Below are 24,221 nucleotides of genomic sequence, written 5' to 3'. Positions count from 1 at the left end.
TACCATGCTTAGCTGGTATGCTAGTATTTTATTGAGGATTTTTGCATCTATATTCATCAAGAATATTGGCCTATAATTCTTTTTTGTAATGTCTTTTTATGACATTGGTATCAGGGTAATGCTTGCCTCATAAAATGAGCTTGAAAGTATTCCTTCCTCTTCCGTCTTTTGGCAGAGTTTGAGAAGGATTGGTATTCATTCTTTTTAAATGGTAAGTAGAACCTAGCAGTGAAGCCAACAGTTATTAGGCTTTTCTTTAATGGAAAACTTTTTATTACTGATTCAAGCTCCTTACTCATTATTTGTCAGTTCAGATTTTCTGTTTCTTCATGATTCAGTCTTGGTAGTATGTATATGTCTAGGAATGCATTCATTTCTTCTAAATTATCCAATTTATTTGTGTATACTTGTTCATAGTAGTCTCTTATGATCCTTTGTATTTCTGTGATATCAGCTATCATTTCTCCTCTTTCATTTCTGATTTTATATATTTAAGGCCTCCCTCTTTTTTCTTAATTAATCTAGCTAGAAGTTTTTGTCTGTCTTTCTTTAAAAAAAAAAAAAAAAAAAACTCAGTTTCATTGATCTTTTGTATTCTTTTTCTAGTCTCTATTTGATTTATTTCTGCTCTAATCTTTATTATTTCCTTTCTTCTGCCAATTTTGAACTTAGTTTGGTCTTCTTTTCCTACTTCTCTGAGGAGTATCATTAATAGCTTTACTGGAAATTTTTCTTCTTTTTTGGTGTTTATTGTTATAAGCTTTCCTCTTAGAATTGCTTTTACTTTATGCTATGTTTTGTTATGCTCCATTTCCACGTTCATTTGTCTTAAGATATCTTTGAATTTCCTTTTAAATTTCTTTATTGACCCATTGGCTGCTTGGGAGCATGTTGTTTAATTTTCATATATTTGTGAATTTTTTCTAATTCTTCCTGTTACTCATTTCTAGTTTTCATAGTATTGTGGTCAGAAAAGATACTTGATATGATTCAGTCTTCTTAAATTTTCTAAGACTTGTTTTGTGGGCTAAAATATGATCTATCTTGGAGAATGTTTCTTGTGTGCTTGAGATGAAATGTTCTGTATGTATTCATTAGGTCTATTTGATCTAAAGTGTTAGTCAAGTTCAACATTTTCTTATTAATTTTCTATCTGGATAATCTATCCATTTTTTAAAGTGAGATGTTGAAATTCCCTGATATTACTGCATTGCAATCTATCTCTCCCTTCAACCTTTGTTTTATATATTTAGGTGCTCCAATGTTGGATATGTATAAATTTACAATTGTTATATCCTTTTGATGAATTGACCCTTTTATCATTATATAATGTTCTCCTTTGTCTCTTTGTACAGTTTTTGACTTTAAGTCTGTTTTGTTGAATCTAAGTATAGCTACCCCTGCTCTCTTTTAGTCCCCATTTACCTGGAATATCTTTTTCCTTCTCTTCACTTTCAGTCTATATGTGTCTTTAAAAATTAGGTGAGTCTCTTGTAATTAGCATATGTTTGGGTCCTGTTTTTTTAAATCCGTTCAGTCACTTTATGTCTTTTAAATGGGAAATTTAGTCCATTTGCATTCAAGGTAATTATTAATTTAAAAAATTACTTGGTACTACCATTTTGTTGTTTTCCGGTTGTTTTGCTTCTTTGTTCCTCTTTTGCTGTCTTCCTTTGTGGTTTGATGGTTTCTGTAGTGGTATGATTTGAATCTTTTAAAATTTTTGTTCTGTGCTTCTATTAAAGATTTTTGCCTTGCTGTTACTATGACGTTTACAGTCACTTTCAAGCTGATAACAACTTAACTTTTTATTCTTTCACTCCCCCACACACATTTTATGTCTTTGATGTCAGACTTTATATCATTTTGTAATGTGTATTTATTGATCATTTATTTTTAGCTATGCTTGTTATTAACACTTTGTCCTTTAACCCTTATACTAGAGATAAAAGTACTTTAAATACCATCATTACAGTCACAGAGTATTCTGAATATGGCTCTGCATTACTTATACCGTTAAATTTTGTGCTTTTGTGTTTTTGTATTGTTAATTAGGAGCCTTTTGTTTCAGCTTAAAGAACTCCCTTCAGTAATTCCTGAAGGTAGGACTAATGTTGACGACTCCCTTAGCTTGTAGTTTGTCTGGGAATGTTTTATTTCTCCCTCATTTCTAAAAGACAGCTTTGCTGGATGAAGAATTCTTGATTACACGTTGTTTTTATTTTTGTTTTCCTTCAGCACTTTGAATAGATTATTCCACTCTTCCTCAGCCTGCAGGGTTCCTGCTAAAAACCCATGGATGGTTGTATTGGAATTCCTTTGTATGTGATATGTTTCTTATCACCTTCTGCTTTCAGAATTTTTTCTTTGTCTTTGATATCTGATAGTTTAATTATTGTGTCTTAGTGAACAATTCTTTCATTTGAATTTCACTGGAGACCTCTGTGCCTCCTGTACTTGGATGCTGGCATCTATCCCCTGATCAGGGAAGTTTTCAGCCATATTGCTTTTTTTTCTTTTTTTTTTTTTCCTGATTCTGTACTCTTTTTTTTCATTATTGCTTTAAATATGCTTTATAGCCTCCTTGTTCTGGACTTTCTTTAATGCAAAGGTTTGATTTCATGATGATGTCCCATAATTTCCATAGGCTTTCGTCATTCTTTTGTCTTTCTGCTCTTCTGCCTGGATAATTCCAAATATTCTGTCTTTGAGCTCGCTGATTCTTCTGCTTGACCAAGTCTACTGTTGAGCTTTCTATTGTATTTTTAAATAAAGTCATTGTATTCTTTATTTCTAGGATTTCTATTTGGTTTCTTTTTAATTGTTTCTATTTATTTTTTATTTTACAATATTAGCTAAGTTGCAGATAATTGTTTCTATTTCTATGTCAAACTTCTCACTTTGTTGGTGTATTGTTTTGCAAATTCATTTAATTTTGTATTTATGTATTCTTGTAGTCCACTGAATTTCTTCAAGAGGATTATTCAAGAGGAGAATTCTTTGTCAGTGATTTCATAGATCTTCATTTCTATGAGGTCAATTTTTTGAGCTTTGTCAATTTCTTTTGGAGGTGTCAGGATTCCATGATTCTTCATAATCCTTTGTCCTTGCATTGTTTGTGCATTTGAGGAGGAAGCCACTTCTTCTGGCCTTTATAGGTATTCTTTGGCAGGGATAAACATTTGCTATTTAGTCTAGCCTATAATTCTGGAAAGATCAGTTGGTGACAACCTTGAGCAGGCAGAGCTTTTCATGGGTTCCCTAGTTGGCTGGGCCACTGCCTTTGCTCTTATGTTTGGTAGGGCCACTGGTTATGCCTTGCTGTCTGGCAAGATCACTGTTTGGTCTCTACTATCTAGTGAAGCTGCTGGCTGGGTACTGCAAGGGCCTCTGGTCAGGTCAAAAAAAAGCAATATATCAGTCACAAGATATATTGCCTGGCTGGATGATTCTGCTATTTGGGACCTTAAGGTAAACAGGGTCACAATCTGGGCTGTGAGGTTAGGTGGAGTTGTTGCTTGGGTTGGACAGAAATAAATACTATACTTCTTAGATGTGCATAATAGAGGACTGCTACCCCACCCTTGTGAATGGAGCCATGGAGTGAGGTTTTGGCTGAGTTGAGGCACCCTTTAGACTCCCAGGTCAAACGTATTTAACCCCTACACTTCTATGAAATGCACAGAGGTGGTGTCTCCTTACCTGGGTGGGGTCACTGGCATAAGCTCTGAAGCTGGGCTTACAGACTGGCCATCTGGAAACTCAAGCTAGGTTGAACTTCCCACCATGCTTCTGAAAGTGACCAGCTCAGTTTTGCAGATGGGCTATGCAGTTGGCTGGTGTCTCTGAATGAGTGCCATAGCTGGCAGAAACACAGAAGCACTACTAAAATCCACATGCTGGTCACTGTGAGCTCTGTCCTTCTTTGTCTCTACCTGACCTCAGGTAGTCTTGTCATGCCATTACTTCCAGTGTTCCCAGTGAAATGAGACCAGAGTGGGCTTCCTGAGAAGTGTCTTTGAATACTTGAGAATCTTGATGTCTACCTCTGGTTCTCTTTCCCCTCTGTAGAAACTGTGACCCCAGGGGAATCCTCTCTATCTGGCATTGTGCTAACCTAAAGGAGTGGGAACAGTGACATGGTCAAAGTGAGACCATTCTTCCTACCCTTCTAATTTGTCTTCACTCAGTTCTGTGAACAATGTATGTGTCCTAGACTTGTTTCCAAGTATTGGGGTTTTCAGAATAGATTTTCTGATCTGTGGATAGTAGCCAGTTGGACTTTCTGTGGAGGGAGAGAAGATCCTGAGACTTTCTAATCCATCATCTTGCTTTATTCTGAGTTTTAATAGAACTACAAAAAGAAAATCCTCCTCTTTATTACCCAAATGCATTTATACTTCCACCAGTATACATTACCATAGTGTTATACTTGCCATCATCTCTTGCCATCAAAGTTTTTAATTTTAATTTTTGCCAAAAATTTAGAAAAAAAATTTTTGCTGTTGTTTTAATTTATATTTTTTTATTTACAAGCATGACCTTAGTTTTGCATGTTTGTTAATTGCCTTTATAATCTTTGGCCATTTGTCTTTTGAGTAGTTTTTTTCTGACTCAGTTGTATGACACTAATTCTTTATCTGTTGAATATGTTGCAGATATTTTCTTTCACTTGGTCGTTTGTGTTTTTAACTTTGTTTATGGCATTTTTTTTACAGAAGTTTTAATATTAATTTTATGAGAAAGGGAAGATAATTGCTACATTTTTCATTTGTATATAATTCACTAATATTAAAATTTTAGTAAATGTATGTTCATCAGTAGCAGTTATTTTATTTTCAGTGAGTCAAACATTTTATTTTGCTTGGCCATTTGTCCCTTAAGTATGCTAATGGCTTTTTTTAAGAAACATTTTGATATGAATTTTATGAGGAAGGAATTCAGTGTGAAAATAAATACTATGCTTCTCTCATTTTCATTTCATATAATTTACCAAGATTAAAATGGAAGTAAATGTATGTTCATCAGTAGTAATTATTTTATTTTCAACGCATCAAATACTGTTCATCTTCACTTTCTTATCCTCAATTTTCTAGGTCTTCCATAAAAATACTATCTTTATATCCAAAATTTGAAGAAAGAACATAGCATTAGTATAGAATTCAGGACTTTGTGGGTAATTTTTCCTTTACCTATGCATACTTATAGGGTTTTGTTGTTGGTATTTTCTCCATACAACTGTTGAGTAAGGAAATTGGCAGTGGGAACTAAATAGACCATCTTGTGATGACCATCTTGTGATAAACATCTTGTGTCAGCCATCAGATGACAGCAGCTGAATCACAGCATCACCAGGCTGTTACAATTTGTTGTCTTATTTGGGGTGCAATTCTACATAAGTTACTGAAAAGATCATTGAAGAAGAAATTCTGAAAATCACAGGAAACCAGTAGCCCATTTTTAAGATATGTATATTACTATTATATTAAAGGAGGACAACTTTTCAAGAGAAGTTTAATATAAGGCATAGTCCTAGCTTCTGGGTCATAGAGCTGTTTAGAAAGATATAATGCAGAAATAATTTTCATATGTCTGATTTGCTTATTTCTCTAGGTGGTGAGGTATCTGAAGAATTATCCCTGAAACTGCCACCAAATGTCGTAGAAGAATCTGCCCGAGCTTCTGTCTCAGTTTTGGGTGAGTCTCCAGCCCCTAATGGATCTGGGCATTAACAGCTTCTATTATACTCTTTTTCTTTGCCATAAATATTTACTAAAAGTAACACTATAATTTTAACTTCTTTCTTCTCTTCTTCTTTGGGCTTGTTTATTGCTTTCAATCATATTTCTATCCGTGGAAGAATCATCCTTCCTAAAATTTCTCAAATTCTAAGCTCAACTAATGATTTCTGCTTAATGATTTTGATAGATGGTAATCTCCAAGCTTTATGATTTCCCATCTCTCCCATTCTCTAGGAGACATATTAGGCTCTGCCATGCAAAACATACAAAATCTTCTCCAGATGCCCTATGGCTGTGGAGAGCAGAATATGGTCCTCTTTGCTCCTAACATCTATGTTCTGGATTATCTAAATGAAACACAGCAGCTTACTCCAGAGATCGAGTCCAAGGCCATTGGCTATCTCAACACTGGTGAGTGATTACTCGAGTAAGGGAAAACTTGAATGTTATTGCAACTGGATTTCCCAGTAGGTTTCAGTTACTTATGAATATCATGATACATTAGCTTAGCCTACTATGATAGCAACTATGATAGTTAATTTCATGGAAACTATCCACTCTCCAACCTCCAATAAAATGTTTAAGGCTCAGAAACTCCTTATCTATGACAACAAAATTTAAGAAATGTCACAAGGGAAGCCAAGGTATTTTAGTAATTTCTCTACCCTCAGCATGTACATTAATCCATTGTGCTGTTTCATTAATCTTCCTTTCCAGGTTACCAGAGACAGTTGAACTACAAACACTATGATGGCTCCTACAGCACCTTTGGGGAGCAATATGGCAGGAACCAGGGCAACACCTGGTAAGGAAAGAACAATTTTTTGAGCTCCTTTTTGTGTGCCAACTCTTTCACATGTATTACCTCAATTATATTTACAGCAACACTATCAGATATGTATTAGCAGACCGATGGTTTGTTATACTAGATAAATCCACCAAGAGTAGCAAGGTAACAAGAAGAAAACCTGATATCCAAATACATGTATGTTAGGCTTGTTTCCAAAATTGATCCTATTAATAATATACCAAAGTTTTCTTTCTGAAATGGCTATTCTTTCTAAAGCAGCTACCATAACCATGAGTTTTAAAATGATATTGCCAGTGAACATATATAACTTCCAGATAAACCATATTAACTTCAGTGTATATTGTGTCACATTCTAAGTCATTCAGCTTGATTTAGAATGAATTCATTAATAGGAGGAAACAATTGAGAAGGAAATGGTAATATAAAACATTTTTTAAATCCCTAAAGTAAAGCAATATCAAAAGTTACTGCATATAAGAGCTGCATGTGAGAAGATTCTGTCATCTGCAGAAGGAAATCTCTAAAGATAAGAGAGATTTAAAGCCTTACTTGAGTAACTAACAAAAATAAGTAAATTCAAAGTACTTGAATGTAAATTCGTTCAACCATTGTGGAAGACAGTATGGCGATTCCTCGAGGATCTAGAACCAGAAATACCATTTGACCTAGTAATCCCATTACTGGGTATATACCCAAAGGAATATAAATCATTCTACTACAATGACGCATGCACACGTATGTTTATTGTGGCACTATTTACAACAACAAACTAGTGGAACCAACTCAATTGCTCATTAATCATAGACTGGATAAAGAAAATGTGGTACATATACACCATGGAATACTATGCAGCAATAAAGAGAAATGAGTTCATGTCCTTTGCAGGGACATGGATGAAGCTGCATGGAAGCCATCATCCTCAGCAAACTAACACAGGAACAGAAAACCAAACACCACATGTTCTCACTCATAAGTGGGAGTTGAACAATGAGAACCCACAGACACAGGGAGGGGAACAACACACACCAGGGCCTTTTGGGAGGTGGTGGGTGAGGAGAGGGAACTAAGCGGATGGGTCAATAGGTGCAAGAAACCGCCGTGGCACACGTATGCCTATGTAACAAACCTGCACGTTCTGCACATGTCTCCCGGAACTAAAATAAAATAAAATATACTTAGACTCCCTGTGGCAAAGAGAGAGGTAGCAAGGAAATACTAAATCTAGCAGATTCATCAAGCAGACTAAAGATTAATCAAGGAGATGAGATCTCTAAGTACACAAGAATTTTTGTTAGCTAACTGACATCATATGAAGCCTGTTGCTGTGAAGTGGTTATAAAACCATTGTAACAACATAAATATCATGATCGCTTCCTCCCTGGTCAGGCTCACAGCCTTTGTTCTGAAGACTTTTGCCCAAGCTCGAGCCTACATCTTCATCGATGAAGCACACATTACCCAAGCCCTCATATGGCTCTCCCAGAAGCAGAAGGACAATGGCTGTTTCAGGAGCTCTGGGTCACTGCTCAACAATGCCATAAAGGTGAATCATTCTGGAGCTAGTTTTGATTTGTCCATTACGATACCGGCAAGGATGAGGAGGGAAGTGATCATGTGAAAATTTCTAAGGGAAAGCATCAGAAGAAAATAAAACCTGGATGGCACCAAAAAAGAGGGGATAGAACAAAAGTGGATTGTGATACTTTGCCCTATAGGGATGGATATGAGTAAGGATGAATTCCATGACACAGCAGAATAGAAATAACTAATCAATGGCATTCTCAAAAGTTGAATTATTCAAATCTCTCTCTTGTATTCACAGGGAGGAGTAGAAGATGAAGTGACCCTCTCCGCCTATATCACCATCGCCCTTCTGGAGATTCCTCTCCCAGTCACTGTAGGTACCACCTCATTCCTCTGCTGAAGGAGAGTTCTGGATGCAACGAAACTGCTGACCTGCTGTCTGAAATACTATCCTATTAACAGCAAAGCGTCAGTTTTCCTTCTATGCAATGCCAGTGCTTCCCAGATCTACAGAGAATTTGGTCAACCCATTTAAGAAAGGTTTAAATTTTCCCAGTAATTCCCCTAGGCTATTTACCACCACCACTCCAAAAAAAAAAAAAAAAATCTTAAAGATATGTCTTTTGAATGTGAGAATAACAGATAAAAATACTGTTTTATCTGTCGATAAGAATGAGGAATAGTCGGAAAAATGCGTTTATAAAACTTCTGTGCTGTGATCTGTGTATTTGCCTGGGAATACTAGCATGTCTGTTTACATAGCTCGGTTCCCTTCTTGTTCCGCCTTCACAGCATCCTGTTGTCCGCAATGCCCTGTTTTGCCTGGAATCAGCCTGGAAGACGACACAAGAAGGGGCCCATGGCAGCCATGTGTATACCAAAGCACTGCTGGCCTATGCTTTTGCCCTGGCGGGTAACCAGGAAAAGAGGAAGGAAGTACTCGAGTCACTTAATGAGGAAGCTGTGAAGAAAGGTGAGAGCACACCTGAGATCCTTCTCCTGGCCCATCCTCTGTATCAAGAGCTGCATGGCAAAAATCCCTCACTCCTACCTCCTGTGATTCCTGTCTCCTCGCTTCTTTTCTATATATCATATGCATTTTGTCCATATTGTGATTTTATAAAATCTAGGATTTCTTAAATCAGAAATCAAAAGACAAGAGGTAGTGCAGATGCTTCTCAACTTATGACGGGGTTATATCCTGACAAACTCATTGTAAAGTCTGAAAAATCTTAAGTGGGACCATTGTAAGTCAGGGACCATCTGTATAGTATGCTAGTAAGAAGAGCATTCTCTGGAGACTAGCTCCAAAATGTGCTACCTATGTGAGCTTGGGAAAGTCATTAACTTCCTTGTGTTTCAGTTCCTTCATCAGTAAAATGGGGATAAAAACAGTATTTACCTCACAGAGCTGTTGTATTAAATGAATTGGTGTACATAAAACAGTAGAGTAAATGGCACACAGCAAATCCTATAAAAGTACTAGTTATTACTACTAACGTATCAGTTCTCAATATATGCCCAATTCTTACCTGGTACATTGTATAACCTTAAACATAAGAAAATAATCATGGAAGTAACTACTTGAATGAATTCTGGTATTTTCTTTTCTTTTTTTTTTATTTTTTTTGTGACAGAGTCTGGCTCTGTCGCCCAGGCTGGAGTGCAGTGATGCAATCTCGGCTTACTACAAGCTCCGCCTCCCAGGTTCACGTCATTCTCCTACCTCAGCCTTCCAAGTAGCTGAGACTACAGATGCCCGCCACCACACTCGGCTAATTTTTTTATATTTTTAGTAGATACGGGGTTTCACTGTGTTAGCCAGGATGGTCTCAATCTCCTGATCCTGTGATGCGCGCTCCTCAGCCTCCCAAAGTGAATTCTGGTATTTTAAGCCCATTTCATAAGACCAATAGTGTTGCCCAGTCTACTCATATTCACACAATACTTCTACATATACCATGGTCTATATGAGGGGTTGAAAACATAGAAAATAAAATGCAAATCATAAGATGTCCATTAAAATAGTCTACCTTTTTCCTTTGATAGCCATTAATTCTTCTTGAAATGTATTGAGAAATATTTTATAATAGATACACAAAAAGGCATAAGCTATAATTAGAAAACACTGTATAACTATCTCATAGATTAAGAAATAGAAAATTACCGATATTGGAGAAATAAATCCCTTGTGTATCACTACCACCTCCAGAGGCAATCATTATCCTGAATTTGTCATTACAATTCCATGAATTTCTTTATATTTTTCTGCATATGTGTCCCTAACTAATATTTAGAATCTTTACGTGTGTTTCATCGTGACAGAAACAAGATTTTTTTTCTCTCTCATTCAAGAAACAAGAGAAACATTTTTGAATATTTCAGCAGCGTAGTTTTTTGTTTGCTTTTCATTTTCTAAGTTCAACATTATGTTGATGAAGACCCCTATACAAGTACGTCAGAGTCAGCTCATTAATTTTCGCTGCTGTGTAATACATTACAGTCTATAAATTAGTCATAATTTACACATCGAGTTTCTCTCATGATTTTTTTATGTTTTCTTACTAAAAACAATGCTGCAATGAATACTCATGTGCCTGTTTTCTTGTGCATCTGTGTTTCTCCAAATTATACTTTGAGAAGCATAATGACTGATTAGTGGGCTAAGCATATCTTCCCCATTGCTGAATATCACCAAAGAGCAATTGTTTTCCCACAGCAGTGTATATCGGTTCCCATTGTTTCACATTCAGGTCAGCCTTTGGTATTTCAAGAATTACTGTATTGTTTTTTTCAATGGAATGAGTACAAACTCTACTATTCCATGTGATCTGTGATCCTCACAAGAAACTGCTAAAGACAAGCTTTATAGGAAATGTAACAAACTCCAGCTACGGTCTAATATAACATCATATAACATCATAAATAGGAAACAGCCACACCCAATGAGACAAGTGCTGTGCCATTTCTTTCTCCCACCAACCCAACTATAGTAACTATTTGAAAACATAGATAGGCATAGGCTTCTGACTCCAGCATCAATCTCTGCCTTAGCTGGGCTGAAACACACCAAATTCAGATTTACATAGAAGGAAAAGCATCTACATACAGTTCAGGGGATTATAATGGGCATGCAATTCTCATTTCAGCACTGGCTTGGGTACTTTTATATTTATATTTAAATATAAATATGTAGTCACTTATAAATATCTTTTTCTCACCTTTAAGACAACTCAGTCCACTGGGAGCGCCCTCAGAAACCTAAGGCACCAGTGGGGCATTTTTACGAACCCCAGGCTCCCTCTGCTGAGGTGGAGATGACATCCTATGTGCTCCTCGCTTACCTCACGGCCCAGCCAGCCCCAACCTCGGAGGACTTGACCTCTGCAACCAGCGTTGTGAAGTGGATCACGAAGCAGCAGAATTCCCAGGGCGGTTTCTCCTCCACCCAGGTTGGTGATTTGCCAAAACCTTTGATTTCACCTTCAGGCAGCAAAAGATTTGAACAAAAAAGAAACAAACACATCCAAGAAGAAAAAAATAAAGATGACAATAACTTGAAATGAGGTAAAGTTTTCAGTATCCAAGGATAATGGGAAATAAAAGCAAATGAAAGTCAAAAAGGGCCCAAAGGAAATGCTCAGAATTCCGGCACCCCATCACTGTGTTATCCTTCTATTTCCCCTAACAGCACTGCCTTCCTCAAGCAGCAGTGGAACATTAGCAGAATGAAGGAGATGTCTCCTGACATTCTCCTGGAAGCTATAGGGTCTCTTTCAAACTGTTCAAAGGAACTCTACTCAAAATCCTCCAACAACCTCTCCTCACAAATCTCTCCATTCTTCGGTCCCCTTTAATAAGCTTTTTTCAAAACTACACATTTTGTGCTTCCCCTATTCACCATTTTTTTTTTTCTTGAGACAGAGTCTTTCTCTGTCACCTAGGCTGGAATGCAGTGGTGCAATCTTGGTTCACTGCAACCTCCACCCACAGGTTCAAGCAATTCTCGTGCCTCAGCCTCCCGAGTAGCTAGGATTACAGTCATGTGCCACCATGCCTGGCTAATTTTTGTGTTTTTAGTAGAGATGAGGTTTCACCATGTTGCCCAGGCTGATCTTGAACTCCTGAGCTCGGGCAATCCGCCCACCTTGGCCTCACAAAGTGCGAGGATTATAGGTGTGAGCCACTGCGTCCAGTCCCCTGCTCACCTCATAATACACAAACGTTTGTTCATCAGGAGCGTAAAGAACTGTCTTGATTCATCCAACCTCCTAAGTCTAGCTATATAACCATGTATCTGAACAATTCATCGATATGTACACAGCAGGAAGTTTTATCTTCAGAGAATTTAGATGTTTGCTTATACACCCTAAAACAGAAAAAGTGTGACAAAATGGCATTCCATCCTATTTCCATTGTATTAATCTTTCATCATATGAATGAAAAAAACTAAGTAATTTTGTTAAAGGTTATCATTCATTTCTTAGAAATATATTATTTGAAGGAGGCCATCCAGGTTCAATGTTGATGAGGATACCTACCAGCAGACATTCACTGGGAACAGGAAATCACCCAATAAAAAGGGAAAGCCAAATAAAAATGTCATTCAATCCATAAGATAATTATAATATTCATCTTTTATTTCTTTTGGAGAAACTGAAGCATGACTCTGCTCATGGCTGCAAAGAACCCTGGGTTCTCTCCAGGACACTGACCTCAGCAACTGAGCAGTTTAATATGGGAGAGAGCCAGACTGAACTTTGCTTGGGTGATGGCAGATACGACCACAGTTGTCAAGAAAGACGTGTTAGCAAATAGCTGATGCCAATAACTGATTATCATTCACATATATTTTCCACATTCCATGTTCCACATATACTTACAGAGAAAAAAGGATCAATTTTCTGATAAATAAAATAGACTTGTAGGGCATACAGTCCAAGGTAGATATTTGAATGTTATGGCTCTTCAACTATCTAAAGATTAGAATCAATCTTGAAATTAGAACTCCAATTTTAAGCAGTGAGGGAAGCAGGAAATCAAAGTCCCTCACGTGGGTCTTTGAAAAATATCTCAGTCCTCAAAGTTTTAAAATACCCAATGGGTTCTCTCATTCATCTATCTCTTCCAGGACACAGTGGTGGCTCTCCATGCTCTGTCCAAATATGGAGCAGCCACATTTACCAGAACTGGGAAGGCTGCACAGGTGACTATCCAGTCTTCAGGGACATTTTCCAACAAATTCCAAGTGGACAACAGCAACCGCCTGTTACTGCAGCAGGTCTCACTGCCAGAGCTGCCTGGGGAATACAGCATGAAAGTGACAGGAGAAGGATGTGTCTACCTCCAGGTAAGACTCTTGGGCAGGTGAGGACAGAGGACAGATGAGGACAGCAGCTGTTCTTACTGAGAAATCCTAACTCAGAAAGCAATGGGGCAAACCAGAGAAAGAGTTAGGGAAGTTGAGAGGAATTCTAGGAAAGGTCAAAAAACTGATTTTGTCTTTGATGTTCCATAGACATCCTTGAAATACAATATTCTCCCAGAAAAGGAAGCGTTCCCATTCGCGTTAGGGGTGCAGACTCTGCCTGAAACTTGTGACGAACCCAAAGCCCACACCAGCTTCCAAATCTCACTGAATGTCAGGTAAGACCTTCTGACTGTATCACCTAATCCTAAGAATAACCACCAATCTTCGTACTGGAACTCCTCTTTAAGTAAAGCAGTACACTAGTAGATGTTTGCACTATTCGTTAAAAATGCAATGTATTCAGGCCGGGCGCGGTGGCTCAAGCCTGTAATCCCAGCACTTTGGGAGGCCGAGACGGGTGGATCACGAGGTCAGGAGATCGAGACCATCCTGGTCTACACGGTGAAACCCCGTCTCTACTAAAAAATACAAAAAACTAGCCGGGCGAGATGGCGGGCGCCTGTAGTCCCAGCTACTCGGGAGGCTGAGGCAGGAGAATGGCGTAAACCCGGGAGGCGGAGCTTGCAGTGAGCCGAGATCGCGCCACTGCACTCCAGCCTGGGCGACAGAGCGAGACTCCGTCTCACAAAAAAAAAAAAAAAAAAAATGCAATGTATTCTCTTAAGTTGGTATAATATAATTTCTCAATGATGGGGTTTACATTGTCCATCCAGGATCTATCATTGTGCAACCTCATTGTTTAAAGGGTAATAATTTCCCTCAATAACAACTACCCATTGTCTCTGACCTGAATTCCTTGTTATGTAATGAAATCCTGTATTATTCTTGCTTTATTGAAAACAGAGATGAAAAATTATTGAAAAGTTTGACTAGAAGGAAGTAGTGACTCTTTAGTTAGAATTCCTACTGGCAATAAATAAATCTCAGGTTATATATGATATAATTAATTTTGGGGGCAGACATACTTATATGCATCAATATTTAAATAGCTGCAGATCTGACAAAAAATTATCTCTCCACAAACATATAACTTGGTTTGGGATACTATTGAGGAAAACAGTTAAGACAAAATCTATTTAACAAATAACTGGCATACATCAAAAAGAATGAGATCATGACCTTTGCAGGAACATTGATGGAGATGGAGGTCATTATCCTTAGCAAACTAACACAGGAACAGAAAACTAAACACTGCACATTCTCATTTGTAAGTGGGAGCTAAAGGATAAGAACACATGAGGCCGGGCGCGGTGGCTCAAGCCTGTAATCCCAGCACTTTGGGAGGCCGAGACGGGTGGATCACCAGGTCAGGAGATCGAGACCATCCTGGCTAACACGGTGAAACCCCGTCTCTACTAAAAATACAAAAACTAGCCGGGCGAGGTGGCGGGCGCCTGTAGTCCCAGCTACTCGGGAGGCTGAGGCAGGAGAATGGCATAAACCCGGGAGGCGGAGCTTGCAGTGAGCTGAGATTTGGCCACTGCACTCCAGTCTGGGCGACAGAGCGAGACTCCGCCTCAAAAAAAAAAAAAAAAAAAAACCAATAAAGAACTATAATAACAAGTTTTAAAAAAAAAAAACAAACCTGGGTGGGTAGAATATCTTGGCCGGGCGCGGTGGCTCAAGCCTGTAATCCCAGCACTTTGGGAGGCCGAGGCGGGCGGATCACGAGGTCAGGAGATCAAGACCATCCTGGCTAACATGGTGAAACCCCGTCTCTACTAAAAAAAAATACAAAAAACTAGCCGGGCGAGGCGGTGGGCGCCTGTAGTCCCAGCTACTCAGGAGGCTGAGGCAGGAGAATGGCGGGAACCCGGGAGGCGGAGCTTGCAGTGAGCTGAGATCCGGCCACTGCACTCCAGCCTGGGTGACAGAGCGAGACTCCGTCTCCAAAAAAAAAAAAAAAAAAAAAAAAAAAGAACACATGGACACAAAATGGAGAACAACAGACACCAGAGCCTACTTGAGGGTGAAGGATGGGAGGAGGGAGAGGATCAGAAAAATAACAATTGAGTACAAAATTTAGTACCCAAGTGATAAAGTAATCTGTAAACCAAACCCCCATGACACGAGTTTACCTAGATAAGAAACCTGCACGTGTACGCCTGAACCTAAAAGTTAAATATATATATATTTCATTTAATTTGGCATATATATATGCCAAAAAATAAATTAAGCAGTCCAAATTTCAGATGCAAACTCTCAGGGACAAGACGCTAGGTGTTTCTAAGTGTTTTGTTGAAAGCCAGTGTTTAAGTAAACATTATAAATTATTGCTGCTTTTGTAAATAATGTAGACTGAAATTTATTATTCATAATATACATCATTTTGTCAGCTGAAAGACAATAAAATTAAATAAATAAAATAATGGGCATAGATTAGAGGTCACAAACAGCCTGTGCCTCACCTGTAAAGCTTTCTTAAAATGCAGATCCTCCGCTCGGCACAGTGGCTCAGGCCTATAATCCCAGCACTTTGGGAGGCCAAGGCAGGCAGATCACCTGAGGTTGGGAGTTTAAGACCAGCCTGACCAACATGGAGAAATCCTGTCTCTATTAAAAACACAAAATTCGTCGGGCGTGGTGGCACATTCCTGTAATCCCAGCTACTCGGGAGGCTGAGGTAGGAGAATCGCTTGAACCCAGGAGGCAGATGTTGTGGTGAGCCGAGATTATGCCATTGCACTCCAGCCTGGGCAATAAGAGCAAAAAACTCCATCAAAAAAAAAAAAAAAATGCAGATCCTCAGCCTCCACACGGTAGAAATTCTGATTCATCGAGTCTAGAGCAGGGCCTGGTCTCGGTGGCTTCAATAGGCTTCCTAAAATTCTATACACACCACTTTTACAAACCACTGGGATAAGATATTTGGGAAGACTTACATGTACCTTTTAGAGCTGTGGAATGCTTAACATGGACATAGAAGAAGAAAATATTTAAAAACACAGAAAACGCTAATCCTTTCTTCCATGGATCCTCAGTTATACCGGGAGCCGCTCTGCCTCCAACATGGCGATCGTTGATGTGAAGATGGTCTCTGGCTTCATTCCCCTGAAGCCAACAGTGAAAATGGTAGGTTTATCATAACCTCAGAATGCCCTGTTTGATTTAATGTTGTATGTATCCCGAGCATAAGACAATACTAATTATTAAAATACTATGAAAATCAATCAATATCAAAGCCTTATGCTTTTTCCAAGCTCAGAAATATAATCACGTGTTGGTACGAATGCTCACCATGTGCAGAGCCCTGCGCTAGGACCCGTGACTACAAGAAAAAGATTGTCAGCAGGTGTTTTTCAGTTTCTTCTTAGCTCAGAATTTTGTTAAGAAGATAAAACGTGAACATGAACCAGTGAAAAATATGAAAATGACTGGCATAAACTATAAGTATTACAGAAGTTAAAAGAATAATAGAGCAAGCAAAACAGGAAAAAAACTCCTTATGAAGAAATAGAAACTGAATTGAACTTTGAAATATGAGTGACTACCAAGTTTAGAATACTTAGCTGTCTTTTCGTCAGATAAATAACTTTACACATTGGTCTTGTGTCATCCTGATATTGAACCCGTTAGGCCTTTCATTTTTAATTGTATTACATTTTATCTTTGCTTACAAAAAACATTTGAAGAATTCTATCCTCAGGGTTATTTTGGCAATACAAAATATTTTTTCTGTGGATTCCCCAGGGGTTTCATCTATTTATTAACATTTGTGGTGTTTCCATTTTCTTCAGCTTGAAAGATCTAACCATGTGAGCCGGACAGAAGTCAGCAACAACCATGTCTTGATTTACCTGGATAAGGTAAGAGACCTTCCAGTCTATCTGCAAAAAAAAAAAAACAAAACAAAAAACAAACAAACAAAAAAAACGTAGATAATAATCCTCCAAGGGAACATCTGGGAAGGTAAATGCATTTTAGAAACATCACTTCCATGCTAGAAATTTCAGAATTCTAATGTTAACTCTAAAAGAATGTTCTCCTCTCCTTTATTTGTATTTCACCAGGCATTATGGATAGAAATGGCTTATTAGGATCTTGGGATATGAATAGTCCTAAAACCCCATCAGCAAGAAATCTTCACAGAATGTGTTTATTATGCTGACAGGTTATTTTGATACCCAGTAATATAAGGAAGTAGCTCTTGTGATTAGTCAATTATTAGTTAATTATCAACATAACAACAATATGAAAGGAAAAAAAAACTGTCAGTCTCCACGAGGACTTGAACCATAAAATAATAAGACTAGTTCACCAATAAACCAATCTGATTTTATAGATACGTGTGGTAGGAGAGTTTGTTCATGCACATGTTGATGGGAATTATGGTTTACACATTTTATGAAATTTAAGCCTGGAAAGATCAACCTTTTAGATGCCTCCTTGAGTCTACACAAGTATTCCTGCAAGACAGAGAAGTGAAGCTATACCAAATCTCTGGATATTTAAAAATGAACACAGTCATCCAATAAAAAGTATGTATCATTTACCCCCATGAAAGGAGCTATGTGTCGGCATTGACAGAAATATAGGTGTTGTGTTAGTTGTTTAAGAAATAATCTGGAGAATGTATCATCCCCTCTGAGAGATTTCTGCACAATTTAATTAAGGACCCTATAGTGTGCTGTAGGATGATAAAGCTTTTCCCCAAAAAACAGGTGAATACTTTAAAACTAATTCGAAGAGAGAAGAAAGCTTCCTGAAAGGTCATTTAATGGACTTTTGCTTTCCAGGTGTCAAATCAGACACTGAGCTTGTTCTTCACGGTTCTGCAAGATGTCCCAGTAAGAGATCTGAAACCAGCCATAGTGAAAGTCTATGATTACTACGAGACGGGTGAGAGTGATTTTCACATAGAAATATTTAATTCCTGATCACAGAAATTCAGATTTGGGAGATGTGTTGGGGCTATTTATTACATTAAGTAATTACATTATCACTTCACTTTGTTTCCATCGAGTCTGATGCTTCTCTTTTTGTCTCTTATACACACGTTGTAGAAACAACCTACATTATAAATATATCAACTACTAATACGAAACACCTGTGGGATATTCAGTTCCCTTTTCATCAGATAAATAGACTATATGACTATGAGATTTAAGTAAGTAGAACACCTGAAGAGTCCTTCAGGAGTTTGGGATAAAAGAAAATATAAAACATGGTATTTGAAAGGAGAATATAAGGTAGCAAGCAATGCATCAAATGAGTGATGCTAATGTTTCTGGTACAATACTGTTCTTCCCACAACAAACACCTTCCTTGGTCTGTATCCCACAGATGTTTGCTTTCTTTCTCACTTCATGTAATGATTTCTGGGTTTTTGTTGGTTTTTTTCTTTTCCAGATGAGTTTGCAATTGCTGAATACAATGCTCCTTGCAGCAAAGGTAAGTCACTCACACTCCTTCAAAAGACAGTCAGAGCTCCTTCAGCTTGTCTCCCAAACCTTCTCCTTCATAAAACCCTGGGTAAATATTTGTCAAAAACATCAGATTACTCACACTGCACATTATTATAGAAAAACACATTTACTGGAGAGGGCCACTGACTCTGTCAAACCTCAGACAGTCCATAGGATTGCTTATGGGTAAAGATTTGTAATAGATTTGGGTTCCCACTGTACAGACTAGGTTTCTTTGGGCACTATGCCACTCAGAACTAAGGGAAAGAATACTCTCTGCTCATGGAGACCCAAGTCTGTCTTAATTTTTTTTCTTTCCAATGTCACAGATCTTGGAAATGCTTGAAGACCACAAGGCTGAAAACTGCTTTGCTGGAGTCCTGTTTTCTGAGCTCCACAGAAGACACATGTTTTTGTATCTTTAAAGACTTGATGAATAAACATTTTTTCTGGTCAATGTCTTTCCCTGTTTCCTGTTCATTCAATAAATATCTTTTTACTTTTCCATATGATTCCCAATAGAACACTAAGATAAAACTTAAAGGAATCAAGTGCTGAGGGACTTCAGAATACAAAAAAATAAAAAGATACAGTCATGTTGGTATGAGTAGGCTTCATGTAAGGACTGTGGGGAAAGAAGAAAGTATTGGGTTATATACTAGGAAGGTGGTTATGGAAATACCCTATGAAAAACCTGAAGAGTGAATTTTTATGAGAAAACAAGACTGGCTTCACCAGAAAAGACTTTTTACATTAAAATGAAGTAGAATGGAATACAACATTGAACAGGTCATAATGGGAGGCAGGATAATTGGGACCTGACCTGAATTGGGAGTTGTGTGTCCTGTGTTACACCAAAATCTGCCACTAATGAGAGTCATCAGTCAGTTACCCTGGGGTCTCAGATTCAATAATAGATGAGCTGAAAGTAATGAAGGGAGGGTTCATGCAGAATCAAGTTTTCTCAGCAGAAGGAATGTGTATAACTCAAAGTCCAAACAGGAGTATTATATTGGAGCATCTTTCTTCTGGAACTTTGAGCCAGGACGAAAGGATAGCTGTAAAGTCAAGGAGATACTCTGATGCAGAAATCAGTTCTCACAACATCTGACTGATGTCTGATGTCTCACAATATTTCTTTAGTCTATTTTTAAAATATAGAATTTTCTTTGCAGTAAGTATTGCAACATATATTTCCATTCTATGGAAGGAGAAGCAAAAGCTTCAGGAGTTTTTGAAGAAGTTGGAAAGATTAAAGCAGGAGGATTGAACCAAGAGAGTCTGAGGACAATCCTAGGAGTCCTACTCTTCATTTGGCACAAAAATGACAATGTTTAGTTAGGCAGAAGGTGAGTATGGATTGTATAAACTAAGAACTGGAAAGGACTTTGAAGTTCAAGCAATCCTTAGCTCTGTCTCCAGGATAAACAAAAGAAGAAATAAAAGCTATCACTTTTGTGTGGTGCTTATTCTGTAAGCACCACACAGATATTAACATATCAGCATCATGGGATCCTTGAGGTGTCACTTTCCTGGCCAGTCTGGTGGCACTTTTGCCTGAGTTTTTCTCTGGGCCCACTGGGCTACTTCTGCCCACTCCCACTTGCTGGCAACCTGGGTCTTGGATCCAAGAGAGACTGAGACAGGGGTGCAGCGGTGAGGGGAGTGCTAGGGGTGTGTGAGCAAGCGTGGCCACCGTGCAGTCACACACACCAGCTGCTGCCTGGGTTGGGCAGCTCCAGGCACCAGTACAGGCTCTCCGTGAGGCGGCTGGACCAGGCACACAACAAACAGCTTCCCCCTGGACCAGGTGCACCACAAGCAGCTTCCCACAGTGGCACTGAGGAATGCAGTGACATCAACCAGGGCCCCAAAGAGAGAGTCACAGCCCGAGCTCAAGGAGCTCCCAGGTCTGGGCTCTCCAGAGGGCCACAGCTCTTCTCTCCCTGTGGGGAGAAAGGGGCATGTTGCAGCCCTGTTTGTGTTACGGCTCTTTTAGCCTTGCTGTGCGGCTCCTCAGCTCCTGCATCAAGCAGACAAGTGGAGAATGAGACAGATGAAGAGGAGCATTATTCAGCAATGGAACAGAAGGATGAGGAAGACGAAGAGGAAGGAGAACCGCAGTTAGTAGCTCCTTTCCACAGCCAGGGTGTCCTTTCCACAGCAAGGGTGTCCCAACGAGTGTTTAGCTTCTATCAGAAAGGAGACCCTGGAGTGAGCGGCTCCTCTCTGCAAACAGGTCTTCCCATTGAGTGTTCAGCTTTCAGCAGAGAGGAGGTCCTAGAATGGATAGTTTCTCTCCACAGGCAGGTCATCCGTTGTCTTCCCATCCTCTCTTCCAATCTAGCTGAGTCCACGTGATTTTATGAGCCTCAGAGGGAAGGAAATGCGTGCTGATTGGTCCATGGGCAGCCACGGGTGGGCCCAGGGAACAGCACCACAAGTTCCCTCTCTGGTCTGCAGGCTTCGGGCCCTCCCCGGCTTGAGGGTGGGGCTTCACTGGGGACCCACCCCCTTCCACCCAGAAACCTGTCTGCCTCCTGCTGCCAGGCTGTTCATGCCAAGGGGCGCCTGTAAGCCAGTGCCCAGCTATCTTCAGCCCCCTCTCGGCCTCCCTCCCATGCTTGTTGGTGCCCAAGTTCCGGAGGGGGCCGAGAGGGCAGAGGACTGGCGTGTCAGTGCTGTCCTGAGCGTGTGCACACTCAGTGAGGCTGTGACAGTACGCAGGCTCGGCCCGATCTTGCCCTGAGAACAGAGCGGGTGCTAACAGTGGAGAGAAGCCAGGCAGCGGGAGCAGGCACCCTCGAGCCCGCAGTGGGCAGTGGGCTTTGCTGGGCCTCCGAGAGCACAGAAATGTCCACAGCCGCGGCAGGGTGGCTGCAGCTGCCCCCGGGGAGCTCCTGCTCCACCAGTTCGGAAGGGGCAGGGCTCGTGCTTGTCCCTAGTTCACCTGCTTCTGAGTGTGCAGCTCCGGTGGCACCTCCCTGCAGCCTGGGGTGATGAGTGGGAGCGGGGCGGGGAGGAGGGGGGAGTTCCAGGTCCTCCTTGGGCCCGGGTCGGCGTCCGGAGCAGGAGTGACGTTGCTGCAAGTTCTTCCAGTGGTCCCGGGGCTCAGGGGCAGCCCAGGACTCTCCCTCGCCCGGCTCACGGCCCTGCCTGGGGGGCGCCTCTGGGAGCAGATCGCGGGCCCTGGGGCCTGGTCTTCTGGAGCGTCTAGCTCGGCGGTCACCCCAATGCCGGGCGGACCCTGGAGACGTGCCCCGGGCGGCCCCACTCAGAGCTTCCTCCCAAGGCTCAGGAACGCGGCGCTGTAGGGATGTGCGCGGTGGCCACACCGCTAGCCGGGTCCCCAAAGCGGGCCCCGTTCCCACTTCCCACCCCGGCCCCGAAGACTGGCCCAGTTCCGCGCCCTGGGCCCAGGCCCCGCGCTTTGTATGCTAGCACCGCACCGCCCCGGGCCCAGCTCCGCCTTGGGACACCTCTCTGTCTGCCCCTCCGTGCCCGACTACATTGCTCCCCCTCCAGCGGGGGACTCAGCCCGGTCAATCGCGGCGGCTTCCAGGGCGGCAGGCTCCGGGGGGACTCCCGGGGCCGGCTCCAAGGACTGTTCCCCTCCTCCCCACGCCCACCGCGGCTGGGGGGAGCCGCGACGTAGGGCCAGGGTCCGGAGCCGCGGAGGCTCCGGGCCTGGGAGCAGGTCCCCCCATCCGGCAACGCGAGGATGGTGGCGGCGGAGTCGGCTGCCTTGGGATCTCAAGGCACAGGGGACGCGAGGCACAGACGTCCCACAGCAGTCACTGCGGCTCCCGCAGCTGCTCCGTCGCCGCTGCCCTCCCCTCCGCGCTGCAGCTGGCGTGATGGCAGTGGCAGCTCTGGACGCCCCATTGCAGCCACCATCAGCCTTGTGAAATAGGTACTACCTTAACAAATGAGGAAATTGAAGCAGAGACATGTAATTTGCCCAAAGTTACTAAGCTAGTAAGTGACAAAGCTAGAATTCAAGACCAAGAAGTCTAGCTTCCATGCTCTTAACTTCCAACCATGGTGACACCTCAAACAACTTCAGACAAAAAGGCCAGGAGACAGCATATTTCAGAGCTTAATAAATATTATAATTAGCTGTCAACTTAAGTGTCAATCCAGGGCACAGAACTTAAAAGAAATCAGAGTATGCCTATGGGAACAAGACAACAGGGTTATAATAAATTTTACCTCTTAGTTCTAGTTTATGTCTTTGTTCATATGGAAATCGTTACTGAAAATGTACTTTAAGGATATGCTTGTTGCAAATCATTAGCTGTATCACTGACCAAGAGTGTTTATTCCTGAAATGCTAACTGATTGTCTACTATCTGCCAGGCACAATATCCCATGCTATAATACAAAATTAAACAAAATAGGATTCCTCCCTTACAAAAACTCACCATAGAGTAAAAGAAAAAGATACACTACTGGGTCGTTATAATGATCAGGTGCTCAAGTTATTCATTGCCCCGGTGGACTGGAGATACAATGGCCTTCTCAAGTTTTGGGGTATTACACTCAAATTCATATGTGATACTGGAGAAAGGGCCTAATTACAACTAAAAATGGATTTCCCGCCAGCCTGATGGCATGGGAATCTTGGAATTAAAATTACGTAGAATTTTAAAAAGTAATGTATCTTCTACATCTGATTTTGTGAACTGAAATTTATTCTTTCCAGGAAAGCACATGGATACGTGACAGGAAATGAAATGGAGACTTGTTGGGGTCAGTTTTATATAGAGTTTGTATTTTATTTTGAAATATGATATGGTGCTATTCTCTTGCATTTTGTTATATGTGACTCACCACCAACCCTATATTCTCCCATTTCAGGCCAGTTGGTCATAAGCATCCATTTGCCTCAGAGAATATTGAGATGTTATAACAAGAATACAAAGTTGGAAAGAAATAGAATATTTGAGTTTACCCTGCAAGAATAAAAAGAATAAAATGGTTTTACATTTATTTAGACCTTATTGTTTAATCAAGAATTCTGGCCAGGAGCAGTGGCTCACGCCTGTAATCCCAATGCTTTGGGAGGCCAAGGCAGGAGGATCGTTTGAGGCCAAGAGTTTGAGACCAGCCTGGGCAAATCATTGCTCAAGAAAAAAAGGTCTTATTTAGTCTTTTAGTCTTTACAACTTTTTTTTTCTATTATGGAGCATTCTCTCGAATACTTTATGTCCATCCACATTGTCTGAGACATGGCACTTTAACATTCTAGTTATGCCATAGCTGTCATTTTACCCTAAGCCATTAGTAGTACTGATTCACATAAAATT

General features: G+C 40.5%; 2 protein-coding genes across 3 annotated transcripts in view; both read left to right on the top strand.

Annotated features, from left to right (window-relative positions):
* LOC117090784 (alpha-2-macroglobulin) overlaps positions 1-19,373 on the top strand; it is a 48,077-nt gene extending 28,704 nt beyond the window's left edge. The window contains exons 23-36 of one of the 2 annotated variants that reach the window (XM_033223385.1): positions 5,614-5,697; positions 5,976-6,152; positions 6,459-6,546; positions 7,939-8,095; positions 8,375-8,449; positions 8,869-9,049; positions 11,305-11,528; positions 13,208-13,426; positions 13,595-13,722; positions 16,489-16,579; positions 17,245-17,313; positions 18,244-18,346; positions 18,857-18,898; positions 19,242-19,373. In XM_033223385.1, coding sequence (XP_033079276.1) covers positions 5,614-5,697; positions 5,976-6,152; positions 6,459-6,546; positions 7,939-8,095; positions 8,375-8,449; positions 8,869-9,049; positions 11,305-11,528; positions 13,208-13,426; positions 13,595-13,722; positions 16,489-16,579; positions 17,245-17,313; positions 18,244-18,346; positions 18,857-18,898; positions 19,242-19,258 — 1,655 coding nt within the window. In that variant the 3' untranslated portion in view covers positions 19,259-19,373. Of the gene's footprint in view, positions 1-5,613; positions 5,698-5,975; positions 6,153-6,458; positions 6,547-7,938; positions 8,096-8,374; positions 8,450-8,868; positions 9,050-11,304; positions 11,529-13,207; positions 13,427-13,594; positions 13,723-16,488; positions 16,580-17,244; positions 17,314-18,243; positions 18,347-18,856 lie in introns of both variants that reach the window. The other variant, XM_033223384.1, reaches the window with a different exon arrangement.
* A 2,538-nt stretch (positions 19,374-21,911) lies between these two features.
* On the top strand, positions 21,912-22,988 carry LOC117090915 (putative uncharacterized protein encoded by LINC00612). The gene is given in 3 exon segments (XM_033223499.1): positions 21,912-22,136; positions 22,227-22,540; positions 22,542-22,988. Coding segments are annotated over 3 exon segments (768 nt in total). The 3' UTR covers positions 22,771-22,988.
* The last annotated feature ends 1,233 nt before the right edge of the window (positions 22,989-24,221 follow it).

This window comes from Trachypithecus francoisi, unplaced genomic scaffold (genome assembly GCF_009764315.1).
Source record: "Trachypithecus francoisi isolate TF-2019V2 unplaced genomic scaffold, Tfra_2.0 Lachesis_group11, whole genome shotgun sequence".
Taxonomy (NCBI): domain Eukaryota; kingdom Metazoa; phylum Chordata; class Mammalia; order Primates; family Cercopithecidae; genus Trachypithecus; species Trachypithecus francoisi.
Note: the sequence above shows the minus strand (reverse complement) of the source record. Positions and strands in the feature narration are given on the sequence as shown.